At 47.2% G+C, this 21,422-nt stretch overlaps 1 protein-coding gene across 2 annotated transcripts in view; it reads left to right on the top strand.

Annotated features, from left to right (window-relative positions):
* Positions 1–569: 569 nt before the first annotated feature.
* Positions 570–21,422, top strand: part of ARHGAP44 (Rho GTPase activating protein 44) — a 117,078-nt gene continuing 96,225 nt past the window's right edge. For both annotated transcript variants that reach the window (XM_065909509.1, XM_065909510.1), the window contains exon 1: positions 570–916. In XM_065909509.1, coding sequence (XP_065765581.1) covers positions 864–916 — 53 coding nt within the window. In that variant the 5' untranslated portion in view covers positions 570–863. The remainder of the gene's footprint in view (positions 917–21,422) is intronic.

Genomic DNA, 21,422 nt, shown 5'->3' with positions numbered 1-21,422 from the left:
TGATCTTTTCATAATGCATGCAAATGTCAAATCATCATGTAAAACACCTGAAGTATTAGTCCCTCAGTCCTGTCCGACTCCTTGCGGCCCTGTAGACTGCAGCCCGCCAGGCACCTCTGTCCATGGAATTCTCCAGGCAAGAATACTGGAGTGGGTAGCCATTCCCTTCTCCAAGGAATCTTCCCAACCCAGGGACTGAACCCAGGTCTTGTGCATTGCAGGCAAATTCTCTACCCTCTGAGTCACCAGGGAAGCCCAGTACACCTGAAACCGACATGATATTGTACATGCCCTGTATTTCATTATAAAGAAAAAAAAAAGGCAATGGATCCTCCTTATTTGCTGTTCTATTCTCGGTTCCACTTTGCTATTTCTAAAGCAGGAAAACCTTTCCCTTCCTAGAACTTCAGCGTTCTAGTGCAGAGTGGCTGGCCGCACGTGGACACCTGGGACCGTGGCGAGGTGGGCGCCGGGCGCGGAACTACAGGCCCCAGAATGCACGGCGCCCTCCGCACAGGCGCAGCGGGGACACCCCCCCGCACCCCCCACCTCCCCGGGCCAGCCGGTCAGCGGCCAGCCTGCGGAGACCCGAATCCCGCGCCGTAGCGGGGCTGGGGGCAGCGGCCGGGGCGGACCCGGCGGCGGCGCCCAGGGCGGCCCGGGCGTGGCCATGAGGGCTCCGCGGCTGCACGAGGAGTAGGCGGTGGAGCCCCCGGGAGGGAGCCGCGCGCGGGCCAGACGGCTCGGGAGGCTCCGCAGTGCCGCCGCCCGGGAGGCTCGGCGCGGGAGCCATGTAACCCTGCGGCGGGCTCCGGGCTGCTCCATCCTCCCCAGCTCCGGGCTAGCGCGCCAGCGGGGACACGATGAAGAAGCAGTTCAACCGCATGCGCCAGCTGGCCAACCAGACGGTGGGCAGGTAGGTCACCCGCGGGCCGGGCGCGCGGCGGGGCTGTATCCCCCCGCGCGCGCAGGTAGGTGATGGAGCGGGCGCGCCGGCCCCCGCGGGTCCTCTCCCCTAGCTCTGGGCGCCGCTCGCGGGCGCGACCCCCCCCCCCCTCCTCCCCGAACTTCTCTCGGACCCCGGAGCCATTCTGGTGCTCTGCCCGCCGCCCCGGGGCTCCGGTTGCCAAGCGCGAAGAATGACGCATCCTTTACCTGCGTCCCCAGCTGCCCCTTCACCTCGTCCTCCCTGTACGCCCCCCACCCCCACCCCGGACTCCCTTCTCCCTCTGGCACCAGAGCGTCCTGGAAACAGGTGTTCGCTCTGATCGTGCTGGAGGCCGCCGACCCGCGGTCGCTCTTCGAAGATGCATGCCCCTCCTGCTCCGAGTTCGGGGCTCCTCGGGGAGTCCGGGGGCGCGGGCGGGGGCTGCGTGTTGGGCCTGGTGGGTCGGCTTGACAGAGCTGAGCCTGCCCCTCCGGGGGCTCTGGCTGGGCGAGATGCTGAATCTCTTTTCCCGGCCGGGTTTGTCGAGGTGTTAGGTGGCGGGGAGAGATCGGTAGGGGTGGGGGCTGCTGCAGGAAGGTGCTGGTAGAATGGCGCGGCAGTCGTTCGGTCCTGAGACTGATTTCAGTGGCGGGGGTGGAGGGGGGGGGGGCGGACTGGCGGTGAAGGCTGCAGAGGAGGAGGCCCAACTCCTCTGGAAGATGAGATAAGCAGAAAGAAGATCACAGCCAGGTAGGGGAGGCGGGGGAGTGGACCCTGGCCCCAGTGTTGGAAAGAACCGGATCCTAGCGCAAGACCCCGCCGCCGGCTGTCATCACCAAAATGGGCTACATCTGGGCTAGTGTCTCCTGGGGCCGCTGTGTGGGGTGCCGGCGTCTATTCCTGTTACATAAGGGTTCCGGTGGGTCTTTTCCCAAGCTCTGCACACAGACTGGTTAGGTAGAGAGGGATTTTCGTGAAACTTCTGTCCCTGGAGAGAGATTTCCGTTGCTTCTGTGGCCAAGGAATTTGGGTGTGCTGTCTTAAAGCCGGCGAAAAGCAGAGAACCCAGTCTTGGGTGCCGTTCAAGTAGGAGCTCAATACCTCGAGGGCCCTCCACTAGGTTTACCAAGAAACTGAATACCTTTCTTGGGTGGGAAATGGAGCCCCAACTGGCATCTGGCCAGTCGGGAGTGGGGACCTTCCTGGGGGACACTGAACACCCTTGTAAGCACACTGCCCTAATTACGCTGGGCATTTGAGGGCAGGGGGGTGCAGGCGGCTTGTTAGGCTTCCAGATGGCTCCCAAGCAACCATGTCTAAAATGGACTTGGATGCATTTTCCTTTTTCCCAAACACATGTGCTTTCACAGGGGGGAGAATTTATGAATAGCAGAGTCAGATTAGCCCAGATTTCTGGCATGGTATTGCCACAGATAGAGCTTCACGTGGGCTGCCTTTCGGTATGTTGGATGCGGAAACCGTGTTTTCCTGTCTGGGACATTTAGCAGATGACGGTCCAGTTGACCTGTCTTTAGTGATTGACTTCTGCATCACCCCAGGTGCTGGCATGGGTCTTCAGGTCTTCATGCCAGACCAACCACATGACCAGGGACCCATAACCTTAGACCTGGATCTCCCTTCTCACTTGGTCTTGAGGTTCCACTTCGGTCATCGAAGCAAAATGTTAGCCAGGTGTTCATGCTTTCTCCCCGGTACCCCTAAAACACAGCTGTATCTTTTCAGGACTTGTTTCAAAGTAGGAAGATTTACTACAAACCTTGGGCATAAAAGCTGGTTTCCAGCCTCATCCATGGATGGAATGACCAAGGGAGAATGGAGGTTGGGTTTCAGAATAGGTACCAGGTGTTCTTACTAATTTGAAAACATATTCTTGGAGCTCCAAGCAGCTGGTCACTAAGAGGTACTTTCCACTTGTTTATGGAGATGCTGCTGTTTGCTCGTGAGTGGATGAATTCTGACTCTCTATCAGGTAGTGTGGGAACTAGTCCGCTATTGTGTTAATCACTAGTCTCTATCTGTTTTGATGACATTCTGAGTTGAGTGAACCTTTTAGGGCAAAAACTAGTTTGTATTATTTTGCTGCTGGAAAGCCTCCAGTGGCCTTTCATTGCACTGAGCGCCCCAAATCTTTCCAGGGGCCTGCAAGACCCAGCCAGACTTGACTCCCTCCTGGTCTTTTCATTCTCATTCTGTTCCGCCCACCCCTCCTCCTCTGTGCTCCATTGACAACGGCCTTCCTTGCCCCAAACGCACCAAGCTCATTTCTATCTGGGGATCTTGTTCCAGGTGTTTCTCACTTTCCCTGCTTGGCTGAGGGTCTGCTTTTCCTGCATGCCTCTTCCTCTTCATCCAGGTCTTTGCTCAGAGACCTTTGAGAGGCCCTACTCCCCCCATCATCTTGTTCATTTTTGTCACAGCACTCATCACTCTTTGAAATGCTCTTCTTTTTCATTTTTTTGACTTCTTACAAGCACAAAATGGTAGAATGTACGGACTGCCATTGTATGCTCAGTCTGTATAGTGCAATGCCTTCTAGGCAGTTGGTGCTCAGTTCATGGTTGATTAATCCAGTTGACCGTGGGGTCCATGCAGGTAAGTAAAAGGGGGCAGCCTTCACTTTCTCTTATGGAGAATGTACCAAGGCATGATCCTAACACTGCTTCTTGATTTCTTGACTCGGTAAAGGCAGTGGAATTGGATGCTTGGAATTTAGGTGTGGGGTTGGTGGACCACCAAGTGATGCTTTAACAAGCCACTGGATGCTTGCCCTGTGTCTTTGAAAGGATGACATTCTTGTCTATGAGGGAGGTCTAAGAGATGGGCTAGAGGGTGGTTCTACCTCTTGGCATCTCACCCGGCTTGCCTTCTGTAAGTTGTAGGTTCTGGATGTCTTCTGAATATAAAACTGCCAGGGATCAGATCCAGTCTCTTTAACGAGGAAATGCTGTACTTACACATACCTTATGGAGTTAGCAGTATTTTCTCTTGAAGTCAGTACTTCTCCATAGAGAGGGTGCCAGCAACTGGGAAAAGTTTCAAGCCCACTGCAGTTAACTAGGAAAAGTGTCGTCTCCTCCTTGGTTTGCTTCTCCCATCTGTGCACACATTCCTTCTCCTCTCCGTTCACTTCAGCCCATCTTTTGGGAAGCATCTCTCGACTTTCCAGACAGTACCACCAAGTGCCTGGTGGTTCCAGGTAGCACTGGCTTTGGAGTGGGATGGATCTGGCTGGTTGGTTACTGACTACAGGATCTTGAGCTGGGCTCTGCTCCTTAGTTTCCTCATCGGCAAAATGGGCATAATAAGTGTTGTGCTGAGGTCATGTAATAATGAAGGACCTTTTGTATTCTATGACAAGTTAATCACTAAAGGGATATTGCCTATAAGCATAAATTACACATAATGGCCCATCTCTGGGAGCCCTGCCCCCCAGGTCATGAGCATAAAGCCAAAATACCTTGGTTTAGCTTCCTGGAAACTTCCTGATCAGGCCCACCTGTGAATGACTGCAGGGAGGAAGAAATTAACACATCCCCTCTGGAGGCTAACCCAAACCAAGAAATGTTTGACTTTACTGTCTCTTTTTTTTTTTTTTTTTTTTTTTAGTATTAATGTAAAAGAAGCCTGAATTCTAACTTAGGTGAGATGGTTCTTTGGGACACGAGTCCACCATCTTCTTGGTTTGCTGGCTTTCCGAATAAAGTCACTGTTCCTTGCTCCAACAGCTCATCTCTCGATTTATTGGCCTCCTCTGTGGCCAGCAGTACAAGCTTGGACTGAGTACCAGTGATGTGATTGTGGCAATGAGGTCATGGAATTACCCCCAGAAAGCACCCAAAACCATGCTCAGCCAGTGCATACTTCGTGAATAGTAGCCACAAGTACCTTTGGGCAGATGCTGTTCCCGGCTTGTATGCTCATTCTTTCATTCATCCAGTAAATGCTTATTGGATGCCTGCTATTTGCTAGCAGGCATTTGCCATGAACTGTTGGCATGCAGAGTAAACAAAACCCGTTTCTCTTGTGTGCCATAATTTTTATCTTGTCTCGTTTGCCTTTCCCAGTAGACTTTAAGCTCCTTGCAGGCAGGGACAGCTGTCCTGATGCCTGGCATATAGTTGGTTCTCTGAAATTCTTTTGCAACTGAATACATAAATGATCGAGAGATCCAGGTGTCATAGGCAAGGATGCAAGAGGCTCCGGACACAGCCCCTCTCTCCTTTTGGGATGGTGATGGGGTACCGAGGCGTGAGCACAGCTGCACGCCTGGGCTTTGGAAGGATGGAGCAGGAGTTAAGGGAGGAATCAGTTCATGCTGACTTAGGATACCAGGTTTTTTTACCTTCAGGAGAGTCTATCGGTTGCTGGGGTGAGAGGCACTCTGAAAGACATGGAGTACTTTTTTTCTGCAAATGGAATGTGGTTTGTGTTGGGTGGAAATAGAGCCCTGAACTAAGATTTAGAGACCTGCTAGGTGACCCAGAAAATAGAAGTAAAACTGGCCTTCCTGGTGGCTCAGACGGAAGAAGCTGCCTGCAATGCAGGAAACCTGGGTTTGATCCCTGGGTCAGGAAGATCCCCGTGGAGAAGAGAATGGCTATCCACTCCAGTATTCTTGCCTGGAGAATTCTGTGAACAGAAGATCCTGGCAGGTTACAGTCCATGGGGTCACAAAAGTGTCGGACACAACTGAGTGACTAACACACTAGGTGACTGAGAAAATGGAGGTAAAACTGGCACCTTGACTTGGTGAGAAGGAGGTTTCTTCAGTCTCCAGTGAGGGGTGGTGGATATCATAGCAGCCCCTGCCTTAGATGTCTATTAAGAGTTAACGGGAGCCTGTCTTATATCAAGGACCCAGGAAATGGTTGGTGAGGCTCCTTGTGCCCATTCAGTCCTCTGAAAACACTGGCTCCCCAGTGTAAAGGGCTTCTCAGACGCCCACAGCCACTGGCCAGTAGTGGCTGTCAGTGGGCTCTGTGCTAAGTCGCATCAGTCATGTCCCACTCTTTGTGACCCCAGGAACCATAGCCCACCAGGCTCCATTGTCCATGGGATTCTCCAGGCAAGAATACTGGAGTGGGTTGCCATTTCTTTCTCTAGGGGATCTTCCTGACCCAGGAATCGAACCCCTGTCTCTTATGTCTCCTGCATTGGCAGGTGCCACTCGGGAAGCCCTCAGTGCTCATGTGCAAAACGGGGTGATGTTCAAGGGACTCAAGAGTAGACAAGGAGCTCTGGAACTGTGGGAAGGAGCAAGTCCAGTTGGGTTGGATTCTTTGGCTCTTGAAGCTCTGAGTTGGGGGAGTGGAAGGTCAAGTTTGGTCTGCACAGCCCCGTCTTCCACTCCTAGACTGCTCAGCCTGCCACCTTGAGCAGGCTTGCTTTCTGGTGCAGAGCTGGGCGGGCTGAGCATCACTGCCTCTGTGCAGCACTCAGGATGCTGCCGCCAGGGGTACCCAGATAGATGCCGAGGATGCAGCCGCTTCCAGGAGCATTGGTGCTGCAGACATCTTGGCTTGAGCCAAAGCAGCCAAGACCAACGAGGATCTTTTCCTTGAAGGTGTTTCTGAGACTCTACTTTGCCCATCAGCAGGCCTCCTAAGAGCCATGGCCCAGTTGATAGGGCGTCACGGAAAAGTCAGAACCAACTCCAGATTAGTCATTGGACTCTAGCTCCTGCCTATATTTCCCTGTGTCTTTCTTTTATGCAACAGGGCTGGGCAGACCCAAACCTGTCTCCCAAGGAGCACTGTGCACATTTGTAAGGTCTCAGAGTGAAGTTGTTCATTAGTTTTATGGAAGCCTGTGTCAGGCCACCTGCTGTGGTATGTGTATGACAGAAAAACAGAATGTACTCACCGACGGATGAACAGGCTAGCAGATCTGGAACGTATTCTCTGCTTGAGTCTTCTAGGCTCCTCACTATGCAGAGCTGCCAGCTTGCAGCCTCGGGCTGGGCTGCTTCTGGTTGTCAGGACTTCCGGGAGGACTGTTCTCCCAGACCTGCAAGTCACCGCCAGGGAGCCATTCTTCTCAGCAGCAGATAATGACTCCCCCTCCCATTGTCCATCCATCGAAGAAATGTATCATGATGGGTGATAAGGACTGTTTCCTCTCTAGACAAAGTGAATCAGTAGCTGAACAAAACAGTCATTCAGTTGAAGGTTGCTTCTTTTAGAGGGGATTAGTAAGGATCTCTTGATCTCTTTTAATAATAATCAAGAAATTCAAATGCTATATTGATAACAACATGTGTTTCAAATGCTATATTGACGACCATGGGAAATAATACAGTTAAGCTTCAACTCTGCACGGAGTTAGTGGTAGTTTGGAGAGAAGTGTGGGGAGACCGGTAGTGGGGGGAGTCAGGGCTCTCCCGTTGGATGCAGAGAGTCCCAGCAAGCTGGCACCTGACACACCGCTGCCTTTGGGAAGTGTGTGGCTGTCTAGCAATTTTAAACTCTCCTTTCTGTCCAGGAAGCAGATGTTTTTGCTTTCATTTTCCAACTTCAGAGTTTATTTTTAGGATAAATGTTTATTTTCCCACAGAATTCAATTTACTTTTTTTAAAGCTTTCTTTTTGGTTATGTAGATGATACTTGTTTATTGTAGAAAAGTTATAAACTCGTGGGTGGGCAAAAAGGCAAAAAAAAAAAAAATTCATCAATCTCACTACCTGGAACAACTTCACGGGCGGTCCAGTGGTTAAGACTCCCCACTTCCACTGCAGGGGGCTCGGGTTCAATCCCTAGTTAGGAGCTTAGATCCTGTCTGCCACATGGTGTGGCCAGAAAACAAAACAGAAAGCCCCCAAACCAGTAATCTGACTACCTGGAGACCACAGTAATATTTTGGATATAGTCTTCCAAGTTTTTAATAGGTATATTTCTATTTTTAAAGACATAGAGACCATTGGCTGTGTGCTTTTTGCAACCTGTCTTTTCCCCCTTTGTGTTATATTTTGAATATCATGCCATGTCAATAGCTGTGTTTACAGCATGATTTTTCAAAGCTATATAATATTACATTATAGTCCACTGAGGTCCTTTGGTAATCATGTAGCAAGTATTTCCTATAGGTTTACTTTCCTAGGATGAAGTCTTAGAAATGGAATTTCTCAACCAAAGAATAAGTGAGTTTTTAAGACTGTGTGAGTATATATTTCATATATATGAATTGCACTCACATTTTCTGTTTTCATCCTCAGAAGAATTGTTAATTTCTTCTCCCCAACTACATTAGTAGCTAATTTTATGACTTCATTAATTACCTGAATAAAACCAAAACCTTTTTCCTCTCAAATTTCTATAGTGAGGTTGAACATTTTTTATGTCTGTTGGATGTTTGTGGCCTTTTCTGAGTTGCCTGCATAGGTCTTTGTCCCATTTCTTTACAGTCATGTTCATGACTATTTCTTATTGATTTTAAGGTCGTTGCTAATATATTAAGCATGTACACTTTATCCATTCTCGCTATAGTTTTCTCTGCCTTTGATATTTTGTTTTATGTCATTTTTAATATTTCATGACCTCAAGTCTATCAACTTATGGTTTGTGCTTTAAATGTTATGCTTTGGAACGCTTTTCCCAGCCTAAGATTACATAAATATTGACACATTTACGTTTTCATTACCATTTATATAATTTTATTTTGTCAAATCAGATCTTTTATTTGTCAAATTCTGTGATTTTGGTGTGTGATGTCACATCGTGTCACGTTTAGTTTTTTTTTCTAAACAGTAGTTGTTGTTCAGTTGCTAAGCTGTTTCTGACTCTTGGCGACGCCATGGACTGCAGTACGCCAGGCTCCTCTGTCCTTCACTCTGTCCCAGAGCTCATGTCCATTGAATCGGTGGTGCTGTCTAACCTCTCATCCTCTCTTGTCCCCTTCTCCTCCTGCCTTCAATGTTTCCCAGCATCAGGGTCTTTTCCAGTGAGTCAGCTCTTCGCGTCAGGTGGCCACAGTACTGGAGCTTCATTCAGCAGCAGTCCTTCAATGAGTATTCAGGGTGGATTTCCTTTAGGATGGACTGGTTTGATCTCCTTGCAGTCCACAGGACTCTCAAGCGTCTTCTACAGCACCACAGTTCAAAAGCATCAATTCTTTGGCACTGAGCAGGGATTTGAGGTGCTGCCCAGGTGAGCAGGAGTAGATCAGTACATCCCATCCTTTGGGCAGGAGTGCAGTGGAGTTGGTCTGGGCCCCTCATCCCAGCTTCATCTGGGGCAACTCCTTGGCTTGACAATGAGGACTCAGCAGCTTTGCCTAAAGATCTTGTGCCTTAATCACAGCTAACTACAAATAGCTTCCTTATTAAAAAAAAAATGTTGATTATATTCTTTTGGCTTTGCTCTCTGGTTTATTCTTAGTATGTTTTAAAATGTATGCATTAAGTTGGGGAAAATTGACAATTTTGCAGTTTTTAGTATGATGAGAATTCTTTCTGTCTGGGAATGACATGTTTATTCAAGTTTGTTTATGATCCTATAATCTAGTTTTTATCTACAAAGGTCCTGAATAATCTTGCTTTTATGTTTAGGTAATTTGTTATTGTCATTACTGTAACCTTAATGGTTGGAGTCTTTTGTTAAGTGATATTTTCTTACTCTTTATTGTTGGAATGTAGGAAAGTTGTTGATTCTTATGTAATTATCTTAATCACCTTCATCCAAACTTTCTCATTGCTTATAAATACTTTAAAAGAAATTGAGTCTATTGAGTTTTCCAAGTAGTAATCATATTTTCTACAAATAGTAATTTTGTTTCTTCCTCTCCAGTGTTATACTTACCATATTTTCTTGTCTATTTGCCTTGTCTAGGACTTGTAGAACAGTGTTAAACTACTGATGAATATATGGTGAAATGTGAACTTCCATGTCTTATTATATCTGGGAATGCATGATAATTGGTTTGAGAGATTTTGTTTTTAATCATGTTACATGTTGCATAAATTTATTATTTTGAATTTTTCTTTGGCACCAAAGTTAAATTTGACTATATTGTCATGGTCTTTAGAGGTAATCATGTATTTTTCTCCTTTAATTTATTATGATATTTACTCAATAATTTATGCCATAGATATTTATTGAGCACTTACTATGTTCCAGGCATTGTTTTCTGTGCTGGTGATACAGCAATGATAGTTCCTCCAGTTCCTACACATGAAGACCTTGTGTTTTACATTCCTGAGCCTCAGATTTTCTAGTATTGAGCTCTCCCTGCCTTCCTGCAGTTGATCTTATTTGACTATGTTTGCTAGTTATTTTTATACAATGCTAGATTTAGTTGTTTAGGATTTGGGCATTCAGTATTCCTATGTGTTCTTTTGTTGCTAAATCTTCTCTGACTCTTTGTGACCCCAGGTACTGCAGGACTCCAGACTCCTCTGTCTATGGGATTTCCCAGGCAAGAATACTGGAGTGGGTTGCCGTTTCCTCCTCTAGGACATCTTCCCGACCTAGGGATCAAACCCATGTCTCCTGCATTGGCCTTTGGATTCTTTACCACTGAGCCATAACATTGTTAAACAGACTCTTCATTTCTTTTCCTGTGCAATGGTCAGGTGAGGAATTACTTGTTCTTTGAAGGTTCAAAACAACCTTTCCAGGACAGATTTTGGAGGTGGTTCTTTGGCAGCTTTCCCAGTTTATTCAGTGATCACTGGGCTATTTATGTTTTCTATCTTTTCCTGAGTCATTTTTAGTACCTGTGTTAAAGAAAAGCATTCTTTTTTTTTTTTTTTTTTTTAATGATTTTAAAACCCAATAGAATCTATGAGTATATAGTCATACCTCCTTTGTCAGCCAAATTTGAGTTTCCCTCTTTTCACCTGGACTAGCTTTGCCAGAGGTTTTCCTTCTTCCCATACCCCACATGCACCTCTGTGATGGTGGAGGATGTGATGAATCATATGTTGGTTCTTTATGGAAGTGACACATGTCATTTCTGCTCACATCCAGTGGCTAGAGGAAGTCTCCTGCCCCACCCCAGCTGGAGCTGGGGCAGGGAAAGGAGTCCCTCATGGGCCCGGAAAAGGAGAACCACAAAAGCCAGAGCTCTGTCTCTGGTCACCAAGGACTGGGCAGTGTCTTTTATAGGCTTTATTTTTATTGACTCATGGCAGCAATACTTTGGCCATCTGATGTGAAGAGCTGACTCATTGGAAAAGACCCTGGTGCTGGGACAGATTGAGGGTAGGAGGAGAAGAGGGCAACAGAGGATGAGATGGTTGGATGGCATCACTGACTTAATGGACATGAGTTTGAGCAAGCTCCAGGAGATGGTGATGGACAGGGAGGCCTGGCGTGCCACAGTCCCTGGAGTCGCAATGAGTCGGACACGACTTAGCGATTGAACAGCAACATGGAAGCATGGCTGGAAACTGGGTGCTCTTTGTAGCTCCATTTTGTGGAAGTAGCAGACTAAGACAGGAGCGGACCACATCAGAGCTGTGGCCTAAGTAGGTCAAGTGCAGGCAAATGCTTCCCTCTCATCTGCTCTCTCCTGAAGGTGGATCTCTGTAGCCTCTGGGTCCCTCCTGTTACTTCAGTTTAGGTGGTTCTGGAAATGCTAATGAACTGCTCTTGACATGAATAAAAATAACACTGTCACATTCATTCAAAGTAATAGAGTGTCTTGTTGGTAGCCATCCACAAAGAGCATACTATGAACATCTGCCGATAGAAAATTCCTCATTTTGTTTCCTGACTGCAGTTTCGCCAGAAAGGATAAGGAGTGCCTTTTGAAAGTACTTTTTTTTTTTTTTTAAAGCTTTGTATTGGAAGAAAAGCAGTTTCTGTATCTGCAAAAGCCTCTACCAACTTCTACATGACAAATAAACTGAGCAGGGACCTTTACAAAACAAATGCTGTAGAAAAGCATTCATTTTTTTATGATTTTAAAACTTAGGAGAAACTATGAGTATATAGTCATAGCTCGTTTGTCATATCAGGGAAATGAAAAGCGGACCGAACTTTTATTATTTTGCCATTTGCTTATGGATACTGTTACGGAGCTTCCGTGGTGGCTCAATGGTAAAGAATCTGCCTGCAATGCAGGAGACAAGGGTTCGATCCCTGGGACGGGAAGAACCCCTGCAGGAGGAAATGGCAACCCACTCCAGTATTCTTGCCTGGAGAATCCCATGGACAGAGGAGCCTGGCAGGCTGCAAAGAGTTGGACACGACTGAAGTGACTTGGCATGGCATGGATACTGCTGGGATTGCGGGCACAAGCTTCGTGTGCATACCTGCTCTTGGTAGTGTGTGTCCTATGTCTTGGCGGCAGACACTTGAAAGCACTTTACAGATGTTCCTGTTTCATCTTCATGACTCTTCAGCATAGTTACTGAAGCAGCAGGAGGGGCCCTGAAACTGCAGAGATCCACCCTCAGGAGACACCCCCAGTGTTTGCACAAGTCTCCAAACAGGTGAGCGTGTGATGCTTCTGGGTGCAGAGTTGGTAAGGAAAGGACGGCAGCTGAGATTTGCTCCCGGATTTGCTGGTTCTGACACTGATGTTCTTTATTGCTGTACTTTGAATCTGGGCTTCCCTGGTGGCTCAGACGATAAAGAATCTGCCTGCAATGCAGGAGACCCGGGTTCAATCCCTGCATCGGGAAGATCCCCTGGAGAAGGAGTGGCTACCCACTCCAGTATTCTTGCTCAGAGAATTCCGTGGACAGAGGAGCCTGGTTGACTACAGTCCATGGGGTCACAAAGATTTGGACAAAACTGAAGGACTAACACTTTAACTTTTCACTTTGCATCTGCAGGAGGGAAAAATTTGGAAAACGTTGAAATGTCTAACGTTAGTGGGATGACTAAATTTTGGCCCATCTATGCAGTTGTAACAATCTTAGTGTTTTCCTAACATTCAAAAAAATGTAATGACTTGGGAGAAGTGTTTAAGATAAGGAAACAGGACACAGAAGGCATACAGAGTTGAGCCTGTACAGTTTTGTTTTTTGTTTTGTTTTGTTTTTTTGTAAAGAGTGCATAGAACAGACTGGAAGGAAATCAGGAAAGCCTGGACAGTTCAGCATGCAGTGTTTTATCTCTGGGTAGGATTAGGAGTGGTTTGGTTTCTTGCTGCTTGCACTTTCTAAAAATTTCCAAATTCTTTAAAAATAAACACTAAAAAAAAAAAAAAATCAAACCCTTTCAAAGTGGGCAAATGTAAAATGTAACTAGAAGTTCTCATGTGATACGGTTAAGTTTGGGGCTCTGGAAGGTCTAAATAGAAATGTTTGAAGTTCTTCTCAGCCTTGATTTTTAAACATGGGAAACGTCTTATCTTCATGCTCTGGAAGGGACCTCATGTTAGATTTCATTTTACAGAACAGAATACTCATCTCCTAGGAAGTGATCCAGAGAAGGAAATGGCAGCCCACTCCAGTGTTGTTGCCTGGAGAATCCCAGGGATGGAGGAGCCTGGTGGGCTGCCGTCTATGGGGTCGCACAGAGTTGGACATGACTGAAGCGACTTAGCAGCAGCAGCAACAGGAAGTGATCAGCTAATAGCCTTTGTGCATGGCTATTTGAAAGACACATCACATTTTGAGACTTGGTCTGCATGACTTGGAGCTGAGGTCTAGTGCATCCCTCTGACCAGTTGGGGTTCTCTGGTTGCGGTAGTAGGAAGAGCTAATTTAAGCCAAAATGAAGCTTTGGAAAGGAGAAGGGCAGCTCAGAAAAATCAACGGAGTGACCAGGCGCAGGGGCCATGGGACAGCCCTGCAGAGGCCACCTTCAGAAGGGTTGCTTCCCTGTAAATGGGCTTATTTACAAAACAGGAACAGACCCACAGACTTAGCAAACAAACTTAAGGTTACCGAAAGGGGAAAAGAGGGGGGGAGGTGGATAAATTAGGGATTTGGGAATAACATATACACATTACTATATTTAAAACAGGTAACCAACAAAGATCTACTGTATAGCGCAGAGAACTCTACTCAATATTTTGTAATAACCTATATGGGGAAAGAATCTGGAAAGTATATATATATATACACATGTATAGGGCTTCCCAGGTGGCCCTAGTGGTAAAGAACCCGCCTGCCACTGCAAGATTGACCCAGGGTTTGATCCCTGGGTTGGGAAGATCCCCTGGAGGAGGGCATGGCAACCCACTCCACTATTCTTGCCTGGAAAATCCTATAGAAAGAGGAGCCTGGAGGGCTACAGACCATGGAGTTCCAAAGAGTTGGACATGACTGAAGCGACTTAGCATGCACGCATACACACACACACATATATTAAACTATATAAATGTATAACTGACTCATTTTGCTGTATGTCTGAAACTAACACAACACTGTAAATCAACTGTACTTCAATTTAAAAAAAATTTTTTTATAAAGGGGATTAGCTCCCAGTTGTTTTCTGTCATTGGACCACTCAGGATTCTACTGCAGGAGAGAGTCTGATTGGGTTGGTGTGGGTCATGTGACCTGGCCAACCCTTTGGGGACCGAGGAAGGGTAAGGAGTTGACTGCATCACATATCCACATAGACCAAATGGGGAGAAGCAGTTCCCAAAAGGATCACCAGAGACTTCTACCCAAAGGATCAAGAAAGGATGGTGGCCATTCATTCCACTCAGATGGTTGACTAGACTCTAATCAGCGACATCAAAGACTCAACCTCGGTCACTTTGCCAGGGAGCTGTGACCTTAGCGGTGACCTGGAGAGCTTGTTCCCTGGTATTCTGAGGTCATTCCTCACCCCTCCATGTCCAGTCAGTTCCTCCAAATTTCTCTGTGAATCATAATTTATATATGTTATTTCATTCCTGTATCTTTTTAAAAAACCTTTTATTTTGTATTGTATGGTATTTGTATTTAATTGTAGCTGATTAACAGTGTTGTGATGGTTTCAGATGGACAGCAAAGGGACTCAGCTGTCTGCATACATGTATCCATTCTCCCCTCAAACTCCCCTCTCATCCATGCTGCCAAGTAACCTGGAGCAGAATTAATTCCCTGTGCTATACAGTAGGTCCTTGTTGGTCATCCATTTAAATACAGTAGTGTGTACATGTCCATCCCAACATTCCTGGTTCTTCCTTGTCATCTGTGTCCCTACCGTCATCCTCTTTATGTGTATTCTTGCCTGGGATCTCTCCTCTCTGGCTTCCTGCAACACAGGACAGATGATATTTTTGAATTCATGGACAGAAGAATGCCTTTTTCCTTCTTTATCAAGTTTTGTTCTGTGGGAAAAAAATCCCCGGACTGCAAGGAATGTGGCATACTGTCGATTCTTCTTAGAGACTTACAATCTATATTTCTATTTAAGGTCCTCAAGTTCCGCAGTAAAGAAAACTGCATCACTTGTATCACCTAGAGTGCTTTTCATTACAGTAGCAGATGTCAGTTCAGAGAGACTTAGAAAGGAGACTTTGCTTCACCGTTTCTCTTTGCTTTGCCTTCACCTGCATCTTGGCTTTTTTTCATGGTCAAAATACAGCTGCTAGCAGCAACTGAGGTAGTCTGTCTTCATGCTCATGAACCCACGAGAGGACATGGAGAGAGATGCTTGGGTCTAAATGTTTGTGTTCCCCCCAAATTCATATTGAAATCCTGACCTTCAAGGTGGTGGTTTGGGAGGTAGGGCCTTTAGGAGTTAATTAGATCATGAAGACAGGGCCGCCATGAATGAGATTAATACCCTTATAAAGGCATCCCTGGAGGGTCTTCCCTGATGATCCAGTAGTTAAGACTCTGAGTTTCCAATGCAAAGGACGCAGATTCAATTCCTGATCAGGGAGCTGAGATACTACATGGAGTGTGATGCAGCCAAAATATAATCCCCCGAAAGCTCCCTTGGCCCCTCCACTACATGAGGACTCAAGGAGAAGACATTGTCATAAAGCAGATCAGCTGTCACCTTGACCATGGACTTGCCAATTTGTAAAACTGGGAGATGTTTCTGCTGATGTGAAGCCACTTGAATCCCTAAGGCATTCTGTTACAGCAGCCCCAAAATGACTAAGACAAGTGGGGCAGTCCCTAGGGTCCCCATCATGGGATAAGGGTCCTCTCCTCTCACCTAAGGCAGTTTTATATGCATGTGCTCAGTCGTGTCCGACTCTCTGTGACCCCATGGACCCTGCCAGGCTCCTCTGTTCATGGGATTTCCTAGGCAAGAATACTGGAGTGGGTTGCCATTTCCTTCTCCAAGGGATCTTCCCAACCCAGAAATTAAACCCAGATCTTCCACATTGCAGGTGGATTCTTTACTGTCTGAGCCACTAGGGAAGCCCAACAATACTGGAGTGGGTTGCCTGTTTCCTCCTCCAGGGATTAAACCTGCATCTCCTGTATCTCCTGCATTGACAGCAAATTCTTTTCCCCGAATAGCCTGTGAAGCATATTTACATGTTTTCCATTGACTTACCATGTGCCTGAGGGAGGAGGTGCCGGGGGCTGGTGGGCGCAAGCCTACATCTTTGACTCAGTCCCTAGCAGGGGAGGCAGGATTGTGATGACGAGTGGCAGGGAGACCCCTGGGAGTAGAGATGGAGTGCTCCATGGGGGAGGGATGGGTACTTGTCCAGAAGGGAGGAGGAAAAGGGCATCTGGGTAGACTGTCAGACTGCAGCTAGGTTGAACCCAGCATTTTGAGTGTGAAAGCCAGTTTTTCAGGGGCCACCCATGCTTCAAACTAGAGTTTTTATACTGTCGTTGGAAGTGTGGGTCAGAGAAGTTCAAGTCTTAACCTTGGTAATGTTTTCACCTTGAGTCAGAATGTCGTTGCTCCTGCTTTGTATTTGCCAGGGCCCTTCTTCCGTGTTCCAGAGCTCTGGTTCGTATCAACATATGAAACGTGGTATACTGAATCATCATGAGAGTTCAGCTTGTAGTCTGTGGACCCCAGTGCTGTCTGGAATACACAAGGGGCTCGGAAGCTGGGAGGTTCATTCTCCGAGCTCAATTTGGATGCCACCCCTGCCTGTCTCTCCCCACGATCCTGTCTTGCTTTATGCTTCCACACACTCTGCTGCTTCTGTACCCGTTCTTTCATCCTGCTCTGGTCTCTCCAGATGCTGTCAGTTCTGTTCCCCTCACTGAACTGGGCGCTGTGCCTTTGCAGGGATCCAGACTGATACCTCCGTGTCCGGAGCTGTCCCAGGTGCTGTGCAAACAGTGGGAGTGGGCGCTTCTCAACGAGCTGGCAGTGAGGCAATGTATGCTTTTCTAACAGGTGTCACAATGGGTTTTTGGAGTCCTCTAAGTTGAGGTTTTCCACGCTAAATATTTAGCTGGAGGCTTGTAGTCATGCCTTCCTAATCACCAGGATTTTACTCTGCAAGCAAAAAAATAGGACATGGCTTTAGAATCGGTCCCTAGTAAGTATCATGTCTTTAATTTGAAAGTATGATTTTCCATAAGCCAGACCCAGGCCATTGCATTGTCATATTTGCAAAGAGGAAGGTGTCATCGTGGAAATGTATTGAGTAAAGAAGTCATTCATTAACAGATAACTATTGACCACCTACTGTAGGTGACGGGTGGGTTCACAGGAAGCAGATACTGAGAGTAACATGCAGAGTGGTTATTAGGAAGTGCTCTTAACATCAGCAGGTGTGGAAGAAGTGAATGGAAACTGGACTTGGCAGAAGGAGAAATGAAGCCATGATGCAGTCCCAGGAAAGGTCTCAGCTGGTTCCCTGTTGGGTTGGCGTCTGGAGTTCAGATGTCTCTTCAGAGTCGTCCTTGGCTGGGGGGAAAGCGTTGAGCCCTTTTTTATCTCTGTATTGATCAGTCGTTGGAATCACACCTTTCACTGGAATACAGGGTGACTTTCAGCCCGCGCAGTGCCAGAGGGTAGACGGCTGAAGGCGTCATATGGCAGCATTCCTACGAGATGGGGCGTATAGCTTTCATTCCTGAAGGGGAGTCTAGTGTCCACTGTACCTACCAGGTGGTGGGTCCTTTGCTAGAAACCTGAGCATGAGGAGGAGAGCACTTAAACCAGGACAGTGGGTGGTGTCTTGGGTGACAGGTCCATTGTTCATGGCATCCTGAGAACATCATGGTGTTTGGATGGAATGAGGTTTGGTAGGATGTCATGGACGTTGAGACCCAAAGGACGAGGCATTTCTAGCAGGATAAGGGATAAGGTGGAAATGCCAAGGGATGTAGAGCGTGGCACCGCAAGGAAGTCAGATAAATTCTCTGTGTTTGGAATGCCATTGGCAGTCGGAGTAAGGCTTAGACTGTCTAATTTACTGTCCAAAGTGGGACACTTCTGAGACTGGTTGCATAATTCAGTGCCAGGGACAGCAGGGCAAAGCCTGGGCACACATTGTATGGATAGCCTACTTTTGTCATGACTCAGCGAATTTGGTTTTTTACAAGGACCAGAGGTAAATTGCTCAGTAAATTACCAAATCATTGGACCTCTTTCCACACTTTTGGGGTCATGACCAGGGTTCTGATGTCGGATTCCCACAGGTTTAGATCTTGCCTCCATCCCTTAACGATTTGTAAAATCTTGTATGTGTCACTTAGGCTCAGTCAGCCTCAATTGTCTTATTTGCAAAATGGGTATATTAATAATTGCCAGATATTTTATGATTTTTAGATGATAAAATATGGTATTTTATGATATGATAAAGTATGATATTTTAAATGAATTAGTACACACTCAGCACTTGAAATAGTTTCTGGGACAGTATAAGCTGGCTAAGCGTAAGATTCTGCTATTATTTTAAACAGGGGAAGAGATTGGGTTTTAGGCTAATCACTCTGGATGCAGAATGGGAAACCAAATGGAGAGGGGAGCAAGCATAGGGCAGAGGGACCAGTGAGGAGATGACGCTATTGAACTCGGAGACTAGGTAAGACATTCAAGCCAGGTGATGGCCACCTGGATCAGATCTGTGGTCATGAAGGGGGAGATGCGGAGAGGTTACAGAGGTAGTTAAGTTGTTGACTTGGTAGAACTTGAGGGAGCAGCAGGAGATAAAACTGCCCTGAGGTTTGGGATTGGGGCAAAGGGTGGGCAGTCCTGCCAGTCACTGAGAAACACAAGCGGAAGATGTTCCAGTGGGCATCCGGGTCTGGAGCTCAGGAGGAGGTCTAGTGGTGATGGAGTTAGGAGTCCTCAGCAGGTGGGTGGAATCAAAGTGTTGAAGCCCGGGGTGGGGGTCGGGTTGCTAAGAAGAGAAGGGTGCAGAGGAATGTCCTGAGGAACCTCAAGAAATAATAGATGGTCTGGGGGTGAGGGGATTACACTGGAGCCCCCATTTTAGCTCGGAGTTACAACAGAAAGCCTTGCTCCAGACTACTTTGTCAGTTCTTACAGCTTCTGTAATCAGTTACCACACACCCAGGTGGGAGGGGGGTTTAAAATAACAGGTCGTTGTTTTCTGACAGTTCTAAAGGCAACTGAGTCAAAATCCAGGGTGTCGGCAGGGCCATGCTCTCTCTGAAGGCTCAGGGGAGGATAGATCCCTTGCTGTGATGTAATGAAGAGGATCTCCTTTTCAGGGCTTCCCTGGTGGCCCACAGGTAAAGAACCTGCCTGCTAGTACAGGAGACTCGGGTTCCATCTCTGGTTTGGGGAGATCCCCTGGAGAAGGAAGTGGCAACCTACTGCAGTATTCTTGTCTGGGAAATCCCGTGGACAGAGGAACCTAGAGGGCTACAGTTATTGGGGTTACAAAAGACATGACTTAGCAACTAAACTGCCACCACCATCTCCTTTTTATCTGTTTCTGACTGGAAGCTTCAAAAGTCCCTGGAATTTCTTGAGTTAATCGTTGTCCTTTCTTATGTTGATGAGGTGACCTTGGTGGGCCCCTAGATGGCTTCAGGATGGGGGCTGGTCTCCAGAAAGAGAAACCTTGTGATTGAAGGGTTGGAACATTGGTCTGGCACAACAATGTCTGGGAGGAGAGAGGAGCTGGGTGTCTAGTGCTGTGACCAGTGACTCAATCCATCCTGTCTATGTGATGAAGCTCATATATAATCTCTGGACATGGAGCTCAGTAGAGCTTCCTAGATGGGAACATATTGAGGTGCTGGGGGTGGAGCACCTATTTCCACCAGAAGACCGTGGAAACCCAGCATCTCCCCCCATCCCACACCTGGCTCTGTGTACCCCTTTCCTCTGGTTGTTCCCAAGTTGTATCCTTCTTTATTTTATTGAGCTATGGTTGATTTACAATGTTGTGTGTTTAATTTCTGCTGTGCAGCAAAGGGACTCAGTTGTACACATGTATATTCTTTTCCATGTTCTTTTCCGTTACGGTTTATCCCAGGAGATTGAATACGGTTCTCTGTGCTCTACAGTAGGACCTTGTTATTTATTCATCCTGTATGTAATAGTCTGCATCTGCTAATCCCAACTGAGTTGTTTCCATCATACATATACACAAAGCTGTAATCCTAAGAGGAACACTTTCAGGGAGTTCTGTGAGTCATTCTAAGAAATGATCCCACCTAAGGGAGATGGGGGAAGCCCTGAATCTGCAGCCAGCTGGGCAGATCATGGGCGGCTTGGGGACACCCAAAACCGGGGCTGGCACCAGAAGTAGGGAAAGTCTTGGGTAGCCCTCTGTCCTTAACTTCTGGGGTCTGCTCTGACTTTGGGTAGTTAGTGTCAGAATGGAGTCGAACTGTTGTAGGAAGGGGGAGGCCCCCTACAGGGCCCCAAGAGCGGCCTCTTGTCTAACACTTGGAGATGAATTGTCCGAGGAGACACGTGCTGACAAAGCAAGAGATTTTATTGGGAAGGGCGCCCGGGTGGAGAGCAGGAGGGTGAGGGAGCCCAGGAGAACTGCTCTGCCGCCTGGCTCATGCAGTCTTGGGTTTTATGGTGATAGGATTAGTTTCCGGGTGGTCTTTGGCCGATCATTCTAATTCAGTCTTTCCTGGTGGCGCACGCATCGCTCAGCCAAGCTGGATGCGAGCGAGAGGGATTCTGGGAAGTGGACGGACACGCGGTGTCTCCTTTCGACCTTTCCCGAACTCTTCTGGTTGGTGGTGGCTCATTGGTTCCGTATTCCTTATCAGGACCTCCTGTCATAAAACAACTCATGCAGATGGTTACTATGGTGCCTGGCCGGGGTGGGCGGTTTCAATCAGTGTGCTTCCCCTAACAGCTCCCCCCTGAGAGACTTCATACTCAAGATGCTTCTTAGGAATTGGGGCGGAGGTCTCTTTCTTCTGTAACTTTTTCCTGCTGTGCCTGGGCCTAGGCCTGCCTAGCAGAGCAGAAGTGTCTCTCTACCTGATCTAAGTTGGGATGTTCCACATCTGAAACCAGCTTCTACCCTTGTAGTAACATCAGTTTGGGTTGGAACCGCTGGAGTCTGCTGGAAATAAACTTTGTAAGGAGTTGGAATATACAGTGGCCAAATAGGCGGCCTAATAAGATAGTTATCACTGGACCCATGAATGGTAAGAGCCAAGAAGGGAAAGAAGGAGAACTCCATACACCTGTTGAACTCAAATCCCGGA

Source organism: Muntiacus reevesi, chromosome 18, assembly GCF_963930625.1.
Source record: "Muntiacus reevesi chromosome 18, mMunRee1.1, whole genome shotgun sequence".
In the NCBI taxonomy this organism is placed as follows: domain Eukaryota; kingdom Metazoa; phylum Chordata; class Mammalia; order Artiodactyla; family Cervidae; genus Muntiacus; species Muntiacus reevesi.
Note: the sequence above shows the minus strand (reverse complement) of the source record. Positions and strands in the feature narration are given on the sequence as shown.